The following is a 15,254-nucleotide window of genomic DNA, read 5'->3' on the forward strand; positions in this document are numbered from 1 at the left end:
TCTGGAAAGACTTGTCTTTACCTGTATGTCTCACTTCCTCAATTCCAACTCTCTCCTTGACACTCTTTAATCTCGGTTCCGCCCTCTCCACCCTATCAAAGTTACTAACGACTACTCCATACTAATTCTTCTTGACCTCTCTGCGGCCTTTGACACAGTTGATCATGCTCTCCTTCTTCAATCACTCAGTCTCTGTGACTCTGTCCTCTCTTGGTTTTCCTACTATTGCTCTCAACGCTCATTCAGTGTCTCCTTTTCGAATGATACCTCCTCCCCTCGTCCTGTCTCTGTTGGAGTCCCCAAGGCTCTGTACTTGGTCCCCTTCTATTTTCTCTTTATACTGCATCACTTGCCAATCTTATTACCTCGTTTGGATTCCACTACCACCTGTATGCTGATGACAACCAGATATATCTCTCCTCCCCGGACCTCTCCCCTGCTGTCCTGCAACGTGTCACTGCTTGCCTTTTTTCCATCTCTGACTGGATGTCCTCCCGCTTTCTGAAACTCAATCTGTCTAAAACTGAGCTCCTTGTCCTCCTAATACTGATCCTCCTCTCTCGCTCTCCCTTCGGTATCTACAGAAGTCCATCCTTGCAAGCGTACTGTCTTGGCGTCATACTTAATTCTGGCCTCACATCCAGTATGTCGCCAAATCCTGTAGATTCCATCTTAAAAACATAGCCCGCATCCGCCTCTTTCTTACTCAAGATACTACCAAGGAGCTTGTCCATGCTGGATTATTGTAACCCTCTCCTAATTGTGGATGGATTATTGTAACCCTCTCCAAAAGCCGTATTGCCCCTCTACAATAAATGCTGCAGCCAGACTGATTTTCCTCTCTAGTCGGTCCTCTCACACCTCTCTCCTCTGTCAGTCCTTACATTGGCTTCCTGTATCCTATAGGAGTCAATTCAAAGTGCTAACCCATACTTATAAAGCACTGAAAAATTCTAGCCCCACTCTTCACAGATCCATAGGTATGGCCCTTCTCGGTCTCTCCGCTCTGCCCGTGACCTTCTCCTGTCCACTGCTCGCATCCATACGGCCAACCCACGCTTGCTGGACTTCTCGCGGGCGGTTCCTTTCCTATGGAATAGCCTGCCTACCGCCATCAGACTCTCCCTTAGTCTTCATTCGTTTAAGAAGTGCCTTAAAACCCATCTCTTTAGGAAAGCTTATGGCCTCCCAGAGTAACCTCTACCTTACATACCTGTCTCTTGCCCTCTCCTAACGGGCAGCACTCTACTCTCTCCTCCAGCTCTGCTTCACTCCCACCTTATTTGATTGCTATTTCATGTCCTAATATGTTTTATACCCCACCTCCTATAGACTGTAAGCTCGTTTGAGCAGGGTCCTCTTCTACATATAATTCCTGTAAGTTTTCTTGTAATTGTCCTATTTATAGTTAAATCCCCCCTCTCATAATATTTTAAAGAGCTACGGAATCTGTTGGCGCTATATAAATGGCAATAATAATAATAATAAAGGTGATCCGGATACACTGGGTTTGCTGTCACAGAAACCATGTTGATGTAGCACACTTTATGCTTTCTTTGTCCTCTTAGATACACTTAGTGGAACTTCTTGTAGCTCATGGAGCTGACGTGAATGCCAAGTCCAAGCTGGACGAGACCCCGCTCGGTGAGTATTACACCCATTACCTGATGGGTATTAATTAGCATATTATTAGATTTAGCAAAATCATACATGTACAAAGCATGCTTAGAGCATATGGGGAACAAGAGACACACACAGCGTACAGAGAGAGCTTGTCTCACAAGCTTACAATCTACAGGGAATGGAGGGCATAGGGTATAGAGAGAGCTCGGCTCACAAGCTTACAATCTATAGAGAATGAGGGGACAGGAGAACACAAGGTATAGAGAGAGCTTGGCTAACAAGAAGGAATGGGGGGACAGGAGAACACAATCTATAATGAATGGGGAAACACGAGCTATAGAGTGAGCTCGGCTCACAAGCTTACATTCTATGGGAAATGGGGGGCACAGGGTATAGAGAAAGCTCGACTCACAAGCTTATAATTGTAACGGATCCCCTGTACTCCAGCATGGGGTTTCCTTAAACATATTCCAGGGGCATTCCCCTCTGGACCGGAGAGGGAACTTGATACAAGCATTCCACACACTTCTCCCCTGTGCCAGAGAGATAATTACCTGACCACACAAAGATATAATTTAATTATCTCTCAGGTGCAAAAACATACAATATAACAAAAAAAAAAAACTAAATACCCCCAAAACACATGAAATCCCCACAAAAGTCACATCTCATGATAGCCCCGATCTAGGTGACCAACATTTCCAAAAATCACCCAGATCAGTCCAGAGGTTTGGGATTTTCATGGAAGTCACATTTTTGACCAACCGTGCACATGGTCCTATGCCCAAAACAGTTCCAGGAAATCAGGGCTAACGGTTGGTCTCTTTCGGGAGAACAAAAGTACATAAAACACCGAACGGAATCCCTAAGTTACTTGTGTAGCCTGTTCCCCTTGTTCGTGGGAACGTTTCCACCAAACTGTGCCTTTCTAAGTGGGGTAGAAACGAACGCAGGGGATGATGGAAGTCCAGCGGTGTCCAGGAGTTTCTGTGTCCGATTTTAGTTGCATGAGGTTTATGCCCAAACACCTCTGCCTGCGTTCACAGGAACAAGATGGCCGCCACCTCATAGTCGTTCATAAGAAATGTGGCCACCCAGATGAACACTGCGATGGAAATTGCTACAAAGTATCAACTGGGCTTAACAAGCACCAGGGTGGTCTCTGGTTCGTGCGGCTGTTTGGTTCCCGAACAATATAAGCCAAATTGCACAAACCAAGCCTTTTTTCTGTGTATTTTGCAAGGCTCATAATCCTGGGACAGGAGGCTGGCTAGCAGGCTCCTCCAGGAGCCCGTGACAAGGTTCGGTTCGTCACATATCTTCCGCTCCCTGGGGAGAGTAACCAGAGAAGTACCCACATGGATGCAAGAAGGTGTCCTGACTCTACTTCTGAGAGAGAACAGCCTCTACCCCAGTTTCGGAGGCATCAACCTCCGATATGCAGGGTTTGCTGGTGTCAGGATGTATCAATATGTCAGCAGAAGCAAACCTTTGTTTAAGAAGTTCAAAAGCCTCTCTAGCTTCCTTAGACCATATCGTACTGCTAGCCCCCTTGAGTGTCATATTGGTGATGGGGTCTATCACAGAAGAGAACCCTTTGATTAATCTCCTGTAATAATTGGTAAACCCAATAAACCTTTGAACGGCTTTTAGTGCATTGGGCAATGGCCAATGTAGAACAGCCTCTAGTTCATGAGGATCCATCTGAAAACCAGAGGCAGAAATGTTATTCCCTAAAAACTGTACTTCAGTCTGATCAAAGATGCATTTTTCCAGTTTACAATAAAGATGATTAAGTAAAGTTTGCAATACTTGTTTGACCTGTGTGTGGTGAGTATGAAGGTCAGGGGAATAAATAAGGATATCATCCAGATAGACTAGGACAAATGAATAGATATAGTCCCTGAGAACATCATTAATAAAGTCCTGGAATAAGTCCTGAGCATTGCACAACCCGAAGGGCATTACAAGGTACTCATAATGCACACTGTAACGGCACCTCCGGGTATACGAGGAGTTAATGCCATTTAGGATGTTCCCTTCCCGAATGCGAAGGCAGCTAACGAACACTCCAACCAGCTGAACAGGAATCATACGAACACTCTCCACTCCAAACAGCTGAACAGTAAATCCATACGAATCAATCCCCCCAAGTACGAGACAAAGCTCCGTATTGAGAATCAGCAGAGATCTGGTTTAATGTGGGCTACCTGCCCGGTAATTCACAGACAGATGGGTCTGTCATATGGCTCCCTCCTTGTGGGACACTCCGGCAGACCCGGCTTGATACTTTTCGGGTCAACTTGGGGTTGTCCAAACAAACATGTAAGAGTCTGTGTGGACAAGGAAATGTTTGTTAGGTACTGGAGCAGCCAAGACAGGGGCATTAACAAGTGCTTGTTTGAGTGCTTGAAACGCAGCTTCACAAGCTGGAGACCACAGGACCTGCTTAAGTAAGTTCTTCTTTGTCAGGTCAGTCAGGGGCTTGGCGATAGCACTATAGTCAGGGACGAACCGTCTATAGTACCCTGCGGTCCCAAAGAAGGCTAGTACCTGGGTCCTAGTGTGGGGTGTGGTCCAGTTATCTACCGCCTCTACCTTGGCTGGCTCTGGTCTCTGGCTCCCACACCCCACTCTGTGACCCAAGTACTGCACTTCAGCCATACCTAGATGGCACTTGTCCGGTTTCAAGGTCAGGCCAGCGGCCTGAATCTTGTCCAGCACTACCCCTACGTGAACTAAATGCTCCTCCCAAGACCCACTGTAGATCACAATGTCATCCAGGTATGCACACGCAAAATCCTGGAAGCCATGCAGGAGCCTACATTGGAAGGTAGCCGGGGCATTTTTCATTCCGAATTGCGTGACCTTAAACTGGTACAGGCCAAACGGGGTAACAAATGCCGACTTGGGGATAGCATCCTCGGCCAGGGGATTCTGTCAATAGCCTTTACACAAATCTATTGTAGTTAAATAACGTCCCTTGGCTGTGCGATCTAGCAGTTCGTCTACCCTGGGCATCGGGTGAGCGTCAGGGGTGGTTTTCTCATTGAGTCGCCTGTAGTCCACACAAAACCGGGTGGTTCCGTCTTTCTTAGGTACCAGGACTACAAGCGAGGCCCAAGGGCTGTCTGAGTGCTCAATGACCCCTAGGTGGGTCGTCTCCTGTATCTCCTTCCGCATTCCTTCTCGGACTGCTTCAGGGATACGGTAGGGGGGCTGTCGAATGGGTGCCTGTCCGGGGGTCTTTACCTTGTGGACAGCCAGGGTCGTATAGCCCGGTTCTTGGGAGAAAGTCGCCTGTTTCTCCCACAGAAGTTGCTTAGCCTGTTCCTTCTCCGTGGGGCTTAACCGGTCCCCTAGCTGTACAAGGTTAGTAAGGTGAACTGGGGGTCTCTTTCTAGTAAGTCAGGGAGTGGTAAGCTCTCAGAGTCGTCTGCAGCAGGGGCACACACTGCAGCAACATCCTCCTGTCTCTCTTGGTACTCCTTCAGCATGTTCACATGAAAGGATCGCTGGATCCTTTCATCTGCACAGCTGGCAATAATATAGGTGGTATCACACACCCGGGCTACTACCTTATACGGGCCCTGCCAAGATGCTTGCATCTTATTTGTCTTCACAGGCTTGAGCACTAAGACCTTCTGCCCAACCTGGAAGACAAGCTGTCGGGCACCCCGATCGTACCATCTCTTCTGTCTCCCCTGGGCCGCCTGGAGATTCTCTCTTACCATATGGTACTATGAGGGCTCCCTCCTGCTCTGTCTCTCCCTCCCAGTGTCCTCTAATGAGGTCAAGGGGTCCGCGGACCCTTCTCCCATAGAGCAACTCGAAGGGGGAGAACCCAGTAGATTCCTGAGGTACCTCCAGTACCAGATTAAGAGCCCAGTGGGCCTGGTGCTGACAATTATGATGGGCCTAATTACAAAATCTTATTGACCAAAAACACTAAAACAGTCCTACCTCCCAAGCGTCATGTATACGATGGAGATGGTGCTGAGGGGAAACTCACAGGATGCAGCTATGAGAACACACATGCCCTATGCTAATCTCACGCTTTCATCTTTCAAGTAAACCCATATCCCCTAACAGCAGTGTCCAGTAAAGCAGGAAGTCTAAGGATGGGGTAAAAGGGTGGGCCACTGATACAAATCACATAACCAGAACTGCCAAAAGTGGCGAACATACACAAAAAGGGTGCACCCAGTGTCCCCATTTCTCCATGTCTCCCAGTGTCCCCAAGAGTCTGTGTCCCCATGTCTCCCAGTCCCTTAGTGTCTGGGACCCCATGTCTCCCAGTGCCCCCATGTCACAAGGACACTAGGGGACCTTGAGAGACATTGGGACACTGGGAGACCTGGGGACACTGGGAGACCTGGGGACACTGGGAGACTTTGAGACACGAGGGGACACTGGGAGACATGGGGCACTGAGACACTGTGATATAAAGGGGACGCTGGAGACTTGATAAAGACCTGGTTACAGGTCAAAACGTTGCGGTGTTCAATAAACCTGGTTAAATCTATCACAGTGATTGCCTGAGATTTTTTTCTTTTATACTAGGGGACACAGACACTTGGGGGCACTGTGAGACATGGGGAGACTAGGGGACACTGAGACACTAAGGACACTGAGAGACACTGAGACATGGTGCATTGAGACACTGGGATACATAGGAGACACTGTGATACATAGGGGACACTTGAGACTTGAAAAAGACCTGGGTACAGGTTGAAACGTTGTGGTGTCCAATAAACCTGCTTAAATCGATCACAGTGGGTGCCTGAGATTTTTTCTTTTATACTAAGGGACACTGAGACACTAGGAGGCATGGGGACAGTGGGAGACATTGGGACACTGAGACACTGGGAGACTAGGGGACTTTGGGAGACTAGGAAATACTGAGACACTAGGGATACTGGCACACTACGGACATTGAGAGACATGGGGACACTGAGACACTGGCTGGGAGGCATGGGGACACTGAAAGATTAGGGGCCACTGGGAGACATGGGGACACAGACTCAAGGGACACTGGCTGGGAGACATGGGGACACTGAGACACTAGGGACACTGGCTGGGGGACACTGGGAGACATGGGACCACTGTGTCCCTAGTGTCTCAGGGGGACACAGACTCTAGGGACACTGGCTGGGAGACATGGGGACACTGAGACACTAGGGACACTGGCTGGGAGACATGGGACCACTGTGTCCCTAGTGTCTCAGGGTCCCCATGTTCCCCTGTGTCCCTATGTCTCCCAGTGTCCCAATGTCTCAGCGTCCCCAAGTCTCTCACCGTCCCCATGTCTTGCAGGCTCGGAGCTGCTGTCTGGACTCTCTGTGCAGAGCTGCTCCCCCGGGGATCAGTGAGTAGAGAGAGGCAAGAAGGGAGATGCTGTAACTTCTTATCCCTGCCTCTCTCACCACAAACAGCGACCCCTACTGGCCGGCGCTGGTATTGCAGAATAATCTTTGTTTATACTGAGACAGACATTTGTATTGCCAGTATTACTGCAATACCAGCACTGGCTAGGCAGCCTCAAATACCTGAGAAATAGCTGGCAACCATAAGAAATACATGAGAAATACCTGGCAACTCTAAGAGTAGTGTGTGTAAAAAAAAAAAAAAAAAAAGGGCTGTGCGACGGGACCCTAGATGTCCGGCTAACGGTACATCATGCCCAATTCGCAGAATTTCCTGCAGGTATTTTGCAGGCACCACCAGCTGTCGCTTCTGCGAAGGGGCATTACTTAGGGATGGCTTAGGGATCCTATACAGCCTATCCCCTACCCATTCGTAGTGCTCCCCATCTACCCCCTCTTCCTGAGTATCTGCTTTAATTCTATACTTATGCAGGGTCTGGTCCTCCCGGGTTTCCCTCCCAAATGCCTCTGGGGTATCCCAGCCTAAGGGGGCCTGAACTAGGGTACAGGTCGGGGAAGATAATCTTACCTGGGTCTCAGCAGCAGGTGGGCCAGTTCCAGCAGCATGGGTCTGAGCACGGGTAGTCACTCGGTTGGCCTCAGCGGGACCCATCGGGGCGTATGCAGAAACAAGGGGGGCCAAGTCATTCCCCAACAGGACATCTGCCGGCAAATCCTTCATCACCCCCACATTCATATGTCCCGAACCAACCCCCTAATCCAGGTGTACACGGGCCACAGGAAACCTGAAAACAGTGCCTCACGCTACCCTTACGGCTACGGTGTCTCCGGTATGCTGGCTCTCTGAGACAAGGTTCTTTTGAAGCAGGGTCATGGTGGCTTCAGTATCACGTAATCCGTTGGCTACTTTCCCGTTGACCCTGACAGTTTGTCTGTGCTTGTTGCCTGTTATTTCGATGGGCCGCTTGTACAGGGTCTGCATCGTGTGGTATGCCCCAGCATTCTTCCTCCTCAATGCAGTGGGCAGCAGGCAGGGGTGTGCGGGAATTCCCCCCGGCTGGCTTTCTCCAGGACTGCGACTGCCTGGCTGGGTTTAACGGGCCATCTAGTCTCTTGTGCCCCAGCTCTTTACATCCAAAACACCAGATTGGTTGGGAGTAATCCTGGGAATTAAATCGGGGCTGTTGGGAATAAGCGGCCGCTGGCGGTGGTGCTGTAGAGCGATATACCGGTGGTTGGTAGGCGGTAGCTGGAGGGGGTGCCGCTGTTCAATACTCAAGCGGTTGTCTTGCCCACAGGGTTATCCAGCTTGTGGGCATCTGTGTACTCTTCCGCCAGGCGAGCAGCTTCAGGCAGGGTGAAGGGTTTCCAGTCCGGGACCCATTCTCTGACTCCTGATGACAGCTTGTCAAAGAAGTGCTCCAGCAAGAACAGCTGCAGCACCTCTTCCCCTGATACGGCTTGGCATCCAGCGACCTAAGGCCTCGCGCTGGCAGGGGCCTCGCGGCCACCTAAACCACCTGAGGCCCAGCGGCTTGCCCGATATGCCGCCTCGTGTGAGGCCCCTCCTGGCTGCCGGCCAGCCACCGTAGACACCGGTCTGCAGTGTGCAGAGCTGCAGACCATGTGTCTCGGGAAAACTGGCCAGTCAGAGCGTTGCCGCGGGTTACCACGGCAACGCTCTGACAGTTCTCACGAGATTACATGGTTTGCAGAGCTGCAGACCGAAAGTAATAGCCACTGGGCCACCAGGCAGCCCACACTGGACCACCAGGGAGCCCACTGGACCACCAGGGAATAAATTAAGGTATGCAGTCCCCCCTCCCTCAGCATTACCCCCCTCCCTCAGCATTACCCCCCCTCCCTCAGCATTACCCCCTCCCTCACCACCACCCCCTCCCTCACCATGACCCCCTCCCTCACCATCACCCCCCCTCCCCATTACCCCCCACACCATCACCCCCTCCCATCCCTCCATCTCCTCACCCCCCTCTTCCTCCATCTCCTCACCAACCCCCTCTCCCTCCCCCACATCACCCCCCTCTCCCTCCCTCACATCACCCCCCTCTCCCTCCCTCACATCACCCCCCTCTCCCTCCCACACATCACCCCCCTCTCCCTCCCTCACATCACCCCTCACACACTGCCTCCCCAGACACACTGTTAGCATCCCCTCACACTGTCACCCCCCCACCACACTGTCAGCCTCTTCATGCATCCACACTCACATTAACCACTCCTAATCCTGTTAATCTCCCCCCCTCCAAACTCACCTGCCCTCACTCTGCCACACTCACCCTGTCACATTAACCCCCCTTAATCCTGTCACACTCGTCCCTCCTACCATGCCACAATTGCCATGACACACTTACCTCCACTTGCCCTGTCACACTCGCTCATCAAACCATGTCATACTCCCTGTCCCTCATTCTCTCTCACAATGCCCCTCCCACCCCCCCCCCCAGTCACGCTCTCCCTGCCACTGGTACCCCTTTACTCACCTTGTCACAGTCACCAGCTGAAGACATTCATCATACACACACAGTCAGGAAACATAGCTTTGCCATAAACACAATGCACAACGGCCACAGGCAGACCCCCATACACACAACACACTTCAAGCAGCTACCCCATACGCATACATGCTCACAGACAAAAATGCAAACATGCTCACAGAGACATACATACATACACACACACAAGGATACTCTCTGTCAGACACACTCTCAGGCACATACACAGGTAAACTGCATCAATGTGCATGTGTGACAGTGTGCATGTACTGCAACTATTTTTTTCACTTTTTTGTTCGTGGGGCCTCATGTTTGAGTTTCGCCTAAGGCCTCATAAAGTCTAGAGCCGCCTCTGCATATACTGCTCCCTTGGGTGGCAATGCGCCGGGTAGCAGATTTATGGAACAGTTATATGATCTGTGTGGAGGTAGAGTATTGGTCTGACTTTTACTGAATACCTCCTTAAGCTCCCAGTATTGTATGGGAACTTCGGAGGCCTGAGGCGTAGTAGTGGGTAATGTAATGATGCCCACTCTTTTGGTAAGATGTAACATACATCTCTCAGTACAGTACAATATTTCCCCTTTAGCCCAGTCAATATGAGGATTGTGCTTAAGCCAAGGAAAGCATAATATGATGGGGCAAGAAGGAGGCGCAATAACTTGGAATGTTATGTCTTCCGTGTGTAAGGCACCAATGAAAATGTTAATGGGCAAGATTTCGTGAGTAATTAAGGGTTGAGAGAGAGAGGTCTCCCGTCAATAGCCTCAATGGTCAAGGGGGATAATCTCTCCTTGATAGGTATAGCATTTTTTTTACAAAATGTACATCAATAAAGTTTCCTGCTGCACCTGAGTCCATCAGGGCTTTGTATGAAAAGTTCTTCTTGTTACATTTGGCCGTAATATCAAGGAGGAATCTATTTTTGTTATTCCCAGAGGATGTATCCATCACACCTAAGACCTGTCCCCTTGGGGTTTGTGGCGAAACCAACCTCGCCACTGGGCCCTGGAGAAGCCTGTTTGCTAGCCTCCTACCTGCTGACTATGCCCCCTGGGTTATTTGGGGCATATTGTACTTTATATTGCTGCAACTGGCCCTTTTAAAATCATCGATGGACATATTGGGACTTTTTGGGATTGTGGCGAAACCGACCTCGCCACGTGTCCTTGGAGGGGGCCGATTGCCCGCCTCTTGCCTTTGGACTATGGACCAGACTTTATGGGAATGTGATACCCCAGATAGCTATACCATGGAGCCTATTCATAATGAAAGACTATAGGAAAGACTTTAGCTCCATGGCAATTGTACTGTGTGAGTAGGATCTGTGCGCTATTCGGTAGTTTTGTGCGCGCAGATCCCAGCTATCTGGGGATAGGTGAAATGTCTGTGTGTTATGTGTAAAAGGTGAATTTATGTATTTTAAAGTGTTTTACTGTCTTTGTGTCCCCATGTGCTTAATGGAGTCTGTCTCTGTGCTGGGATATAATTGGATTACTTCTCCAGCACAGAGAAGGCCCTGGAAAGCTAGGGGTTTTAAAAGATACTTTTAGTAACTTTTCAACCCCTGGTCTGATCCATGCCATTTTTTAATATGTTGTACCCCTGAATGGATTGATTGTGGATATGTATTTTTATGTGAATGTGATGTATGGTTTTGAAGTTATAAATATTGTGTAAAAAGTATATTTTAAACTGTATGAATAATGGGATTATGTGTCACACTAAGGGGAGGGGATGTGTGGGAGGTAACATCTATGTCATTGGTTCTTTTATGCCTCCCCCTGGGTGTGGCCTGTATGTGTGAGTTGGAAATAAAAGCCAGGCTGGATGAGCCAGTCCAGAGTTCCTGTTTAACCCTCAAAGTGAAGTGTCGTCTCATTATTGGGGGAGGATTTATTATATGCTGTTCCAGTTTGACTGCTAGGAATGCAAACCTATTTGTATGGTTCCTATTCAACTGTCTACGGCATTCATATGCTTGAGAGTATTCATATGCTTCTCCGATTCGGTGATTGTGGTGTCTGCCAGAGTGCTTGGAGTCCTCAGGAAGCGCTAGGAGCATCCTTTAACGGAGGTACCAAGTCGGGGTGCCAGGTGATCCGTTACAGGGTTCTTAGGTGCGGAAGCTTTCCGGACGTATGGGACAAGCACTCCTCGTATGTCCTTTTCTACCGCAGTATAGGCATAGACCCTCTTTTCTCCTATATTGTCTTTCGACAGTCTAGTGACCCCCAACTGCATAGGTTTGGGTTCGGACTGTACAGGGAGGTCGGGAACAATAGGTCTGGAGAAACGAGGTGCTAATGACATACGTCTGGTTCTATTTCTGGTAGTTTCCCAATTTGCATGACAAATGTGATAAACTCGTTTAATTTTTTAAGTAGATCTTTGGCAGCAATCTCGTCCAGAATTGCTTCGGGTAATCCTTTTTTAAATGTAGAGATTAACCTGCTATTAGTCCAGTCTACCTTAGAAGCCAAGGTGCGAAATTCTATGGCGAGATAGACCGGTTCCCTTGTCTGATATGCATTAGGGCAGTGGAAGCGTCATCCTCTCTGCCTAAAGGTTTGAATGTTAATTTGAATCCCTCAAGGAATTCCTGGTAATTATGTGCAATACTCCTTTACTCTCCCATAACGGATTGGCCCAAGCTAAGGCTTTACCTTTAAGTTGGTTCATTAGGTAACCAATCTTAGCTCTTTATGCGGGAAAAGATCCCGGTGAGGCCTCAAAATTATACTCAATTTGATTCAGAAATACCCGGCATTCTTGAATATTACGATCAAAATGCGGGGCAGGAGATAGGGAGGTGGTAGGTGCCTTATGTACCATAGATGGAGGTACATTAGGTGGAGGTGACATAGTTGGAGAAACCTCAGGCTGTAGATGCGCTGTTCGAGTAAGAAGCGTACTGAAAGCCTGGGCAAATTGATCCATACGGTGATCATTCTCCTCTAGCTTTCTCTAGCAAGCTGCTATGTGCTGACACAATTCTACAGGATCTATGGCCATGTCATAATGTCAGGATTACAAGTTGATCCAGCACGTAGAACTGTATCACACAGATGACTAACGGGTAACGTCTTACCGGGCCTTAGAATGGCCGGACTTAACGTACCAGAGAATAGTCAGAATACTTGCCGAGGTCGGGGACACAGAATGAGACACAACGATGAGGGAAAGCACAGTCAGGGATACCAGAATACAGGGAAGTCAAACAAAGCCAAAGTCAATAACCAGAAATAAACGTTCAGAAACACACTCTCGGACAACCACTAGGGAAACCACGACAGGGCAATGAGGGAAAGTAGAAATGCATTTAAATAAGCCTTTTACACTTCTGATTGGGCGAAATTGGCCTTTGACTCCTGAGCGTGCGCGGGCATCTCCCACGTGACGTCACATGCACGCTGACATGGGCCTAAAATTTGGCGTGGATCCGCATCGGCTGTGCAGGAGTCAGGTACACTGACGCATGGCCGCTGAGCACAGATACCGCAAGGTGAGGATGAATATGTTACACTGGGTCTGTGTTAGTCTGGTTTCTATTCTCAAAAAAGGCCATGATCCAGAGGGCCTCCTGCCACCTGCTCCAAAGTATAACTCTGGGGTCTTGCTGGGCTAGGTAAAAGTTATAATCCCATCTGGAAGCCTCCTGTTGTTGTTGTTGTTGGAGGGGAAGGGCACAACTCTCCCCTCTCCGGAATACACAGCGCCATTGGGGAGGGAAATGGAGGGCACCATATCCCAAGCACTGGCTCTGCTGAAGGTGCAAAAACATGGTGACTTGGGCTCCCATACTAGGGGGCTGGGTATCCGGGCCGACTGCCCTCCAGGGGTCGAGACCACGATCGCTTCCACCCCTCCAGTGCCAAAAGCTTCACGACTAGTGGGCAGAGACCAGCGGTGCTCTGTGCTGATACCAGCTCTTCCGCTGGGTCAGTCCTAGGCTGCTGGGGAGAGAGAGACCGACTGTCTCTATCCCCTGAAACTCCTGCTGTGGTTGGGGATCTGGGAAGGCTGCCCAGCATCCCTGTCGGGTTGGTGCAGAGACCTCGGTCCCATCTGTACCCACCGCTCTACTCGCCCTGTCTCATGATACCAGGCACTGCCGCTGGGGAGAGGAACCGGTGGTATCCTCTCCCTTTGAACCAGAAAAATCACATCCTGTCTCCCCTCGTTAATGGTAGACAGCTCATGTATGGCCTCTCTGTAGTCATATATTTTCCAAAATCAAGCTCCTCTGGAACTCCTGAAATTCGGTTCTGCAAAGACCTCCCACAACAGGCCAGGGCCATCATAGTCCTCACCCTCGGGCCTATCATGCTCAGCCATCCATGAGCAAGGCTGGACCATGGACCACCATAACGCATGGTACGCATCGTCCAGCCACAGTTCCTTCTGGACCAGCCTCTCCAGCACTGCCACCCACTCCTCCAGGGGCTGCTCTCCAAGGAGGGGCATCCTCAGCGCCACTTGTCTCTGCATCTTCTGCTCCGAGCTTGGAATCCTCTTTCCCTGTCATACCTAAGCTCTCTCCAGGGCCAGACGTCTTTCCGGGCTGCATCCCTCAAGTCCAGGTCACTCTCATTCTCGTCTGTGAACACTGCCCGTGGACTAGCTGGTTCCATACTCTTGAGTTCCTTTCCGCCAAGGGCACTGCTGAACCCTTCACTGCACTTCCTTGTTTGGGATATACATTCGAGAAAAGAATCCCATCAGTGTAACGGATCCCCTATACTCCGGCTGCGTATATCAGTTCGTAGTCTCCCGAATCCCAACATATCCAAAAATCACTCAGAGCAGGGGTTCAAACGTTTTATGGAAGTCCCATTTGACCGACCGCAAGCATGCCTTTCATGCCCAAAACAGTTCCACAGATTTAGGCTGTGCGGCCGGTCTATCTTCTCCTCTATCCTGGAGATAATTGGCTTAAGTGGCTGTGGTAACTTAATTATCTCCAGGTACAGGAAATATCTCGAAGTCAAAAACTGTTACAAAAACCACATACAAATACATAACTCTTATAATACAATGTTTAACCTAAATGTCCAACATATCCCCAGATAGCTTGGATCTGAGCGCTCAATATGTCCAATGTTAAAAGTGCCCAATAGTACACGGAAGGGTGGGGTCAGACAATAGCAAGGGCTGATGGGAGATTGAGGAGGGACAAAGCAGCCAGTTTAAACTGGTCTGGCAGTGTCCCTGGGATAACGCCCTACTGGAGAACAATAGGGCAGGAAAAAGGGGGAGGGGAAGAGGCACATTTTCCCAAGTAACTTTTTAGCATGTCATTTTGCAGTCTTGGGGCAGAAATAGTGTATTAAAACCCCATAAGCCCAAATAATGATTTTAAAGGGCAATACATCCCAGGGGCCATAGTCACAGGGCAAGAGGCTGGCAAGCAGGCCTCTCCAAGTACAAGTGGCAAGGTTACTTTCGCCACACAGCAAAACATACAATATTTCTAAAACATCCCAAATATACATAATAATAACATAGGAAACCCACGAACATCATATTACCGAATAGCTTGGGTCTGAGCACTCACTTTGTCGAAATAGCTCTCAGATTCCTACAGTGGTTCAGGAACGCCATTCGAATTAAGTTTTGACCGGTCGGCCACGAGGTGATGCCCCAAAATAGTTCCACAGAAAACAAGGCAACGACCGGTCATCTTTTGGGGGTTCTCACGCGAACACAGCTGAATGATCGCCCTGACAGT

At 49.3% G+C, this 15,254-nt stretch overlaps 1 protein-coding gene across 1 annotated transcript in view; it reads left to right on the forward strand.

The window, feature by feature from the left end:
* Positions 1-15,254, forward strand: part of PPP1R16A (protein phosphatase 1 regulatory subunit 16A) — a 91,734-nt gene that overhangs the window by 60,942 nt on the left and 15,538 nt on the right. Inside the window, exon 7 of the mRNA XM_063450932.1 lies at positions 1,569-1,644. Coding sequence (XP_063307002.1) covers positions 1,569-1,644 — 76 coding nt within the window. The remainder of the gene's footprint in view (positions 1-1,568; positions 1,645-15,254) is intronic.

This window comes from Pelobates fuscus, chromosome 4 (genome assembly GCF_036172605.1).
Source record: "Pelobates fuscus isolate aPelFus1 chromosome 4, aPelFus1.pri, whole genome shotgun sequence".
NCBI lineage: Eukaryota > Metazoa > Chordata > Amphibia > Anura > Pelobatidae > Pelobates > Pelobates fuscus.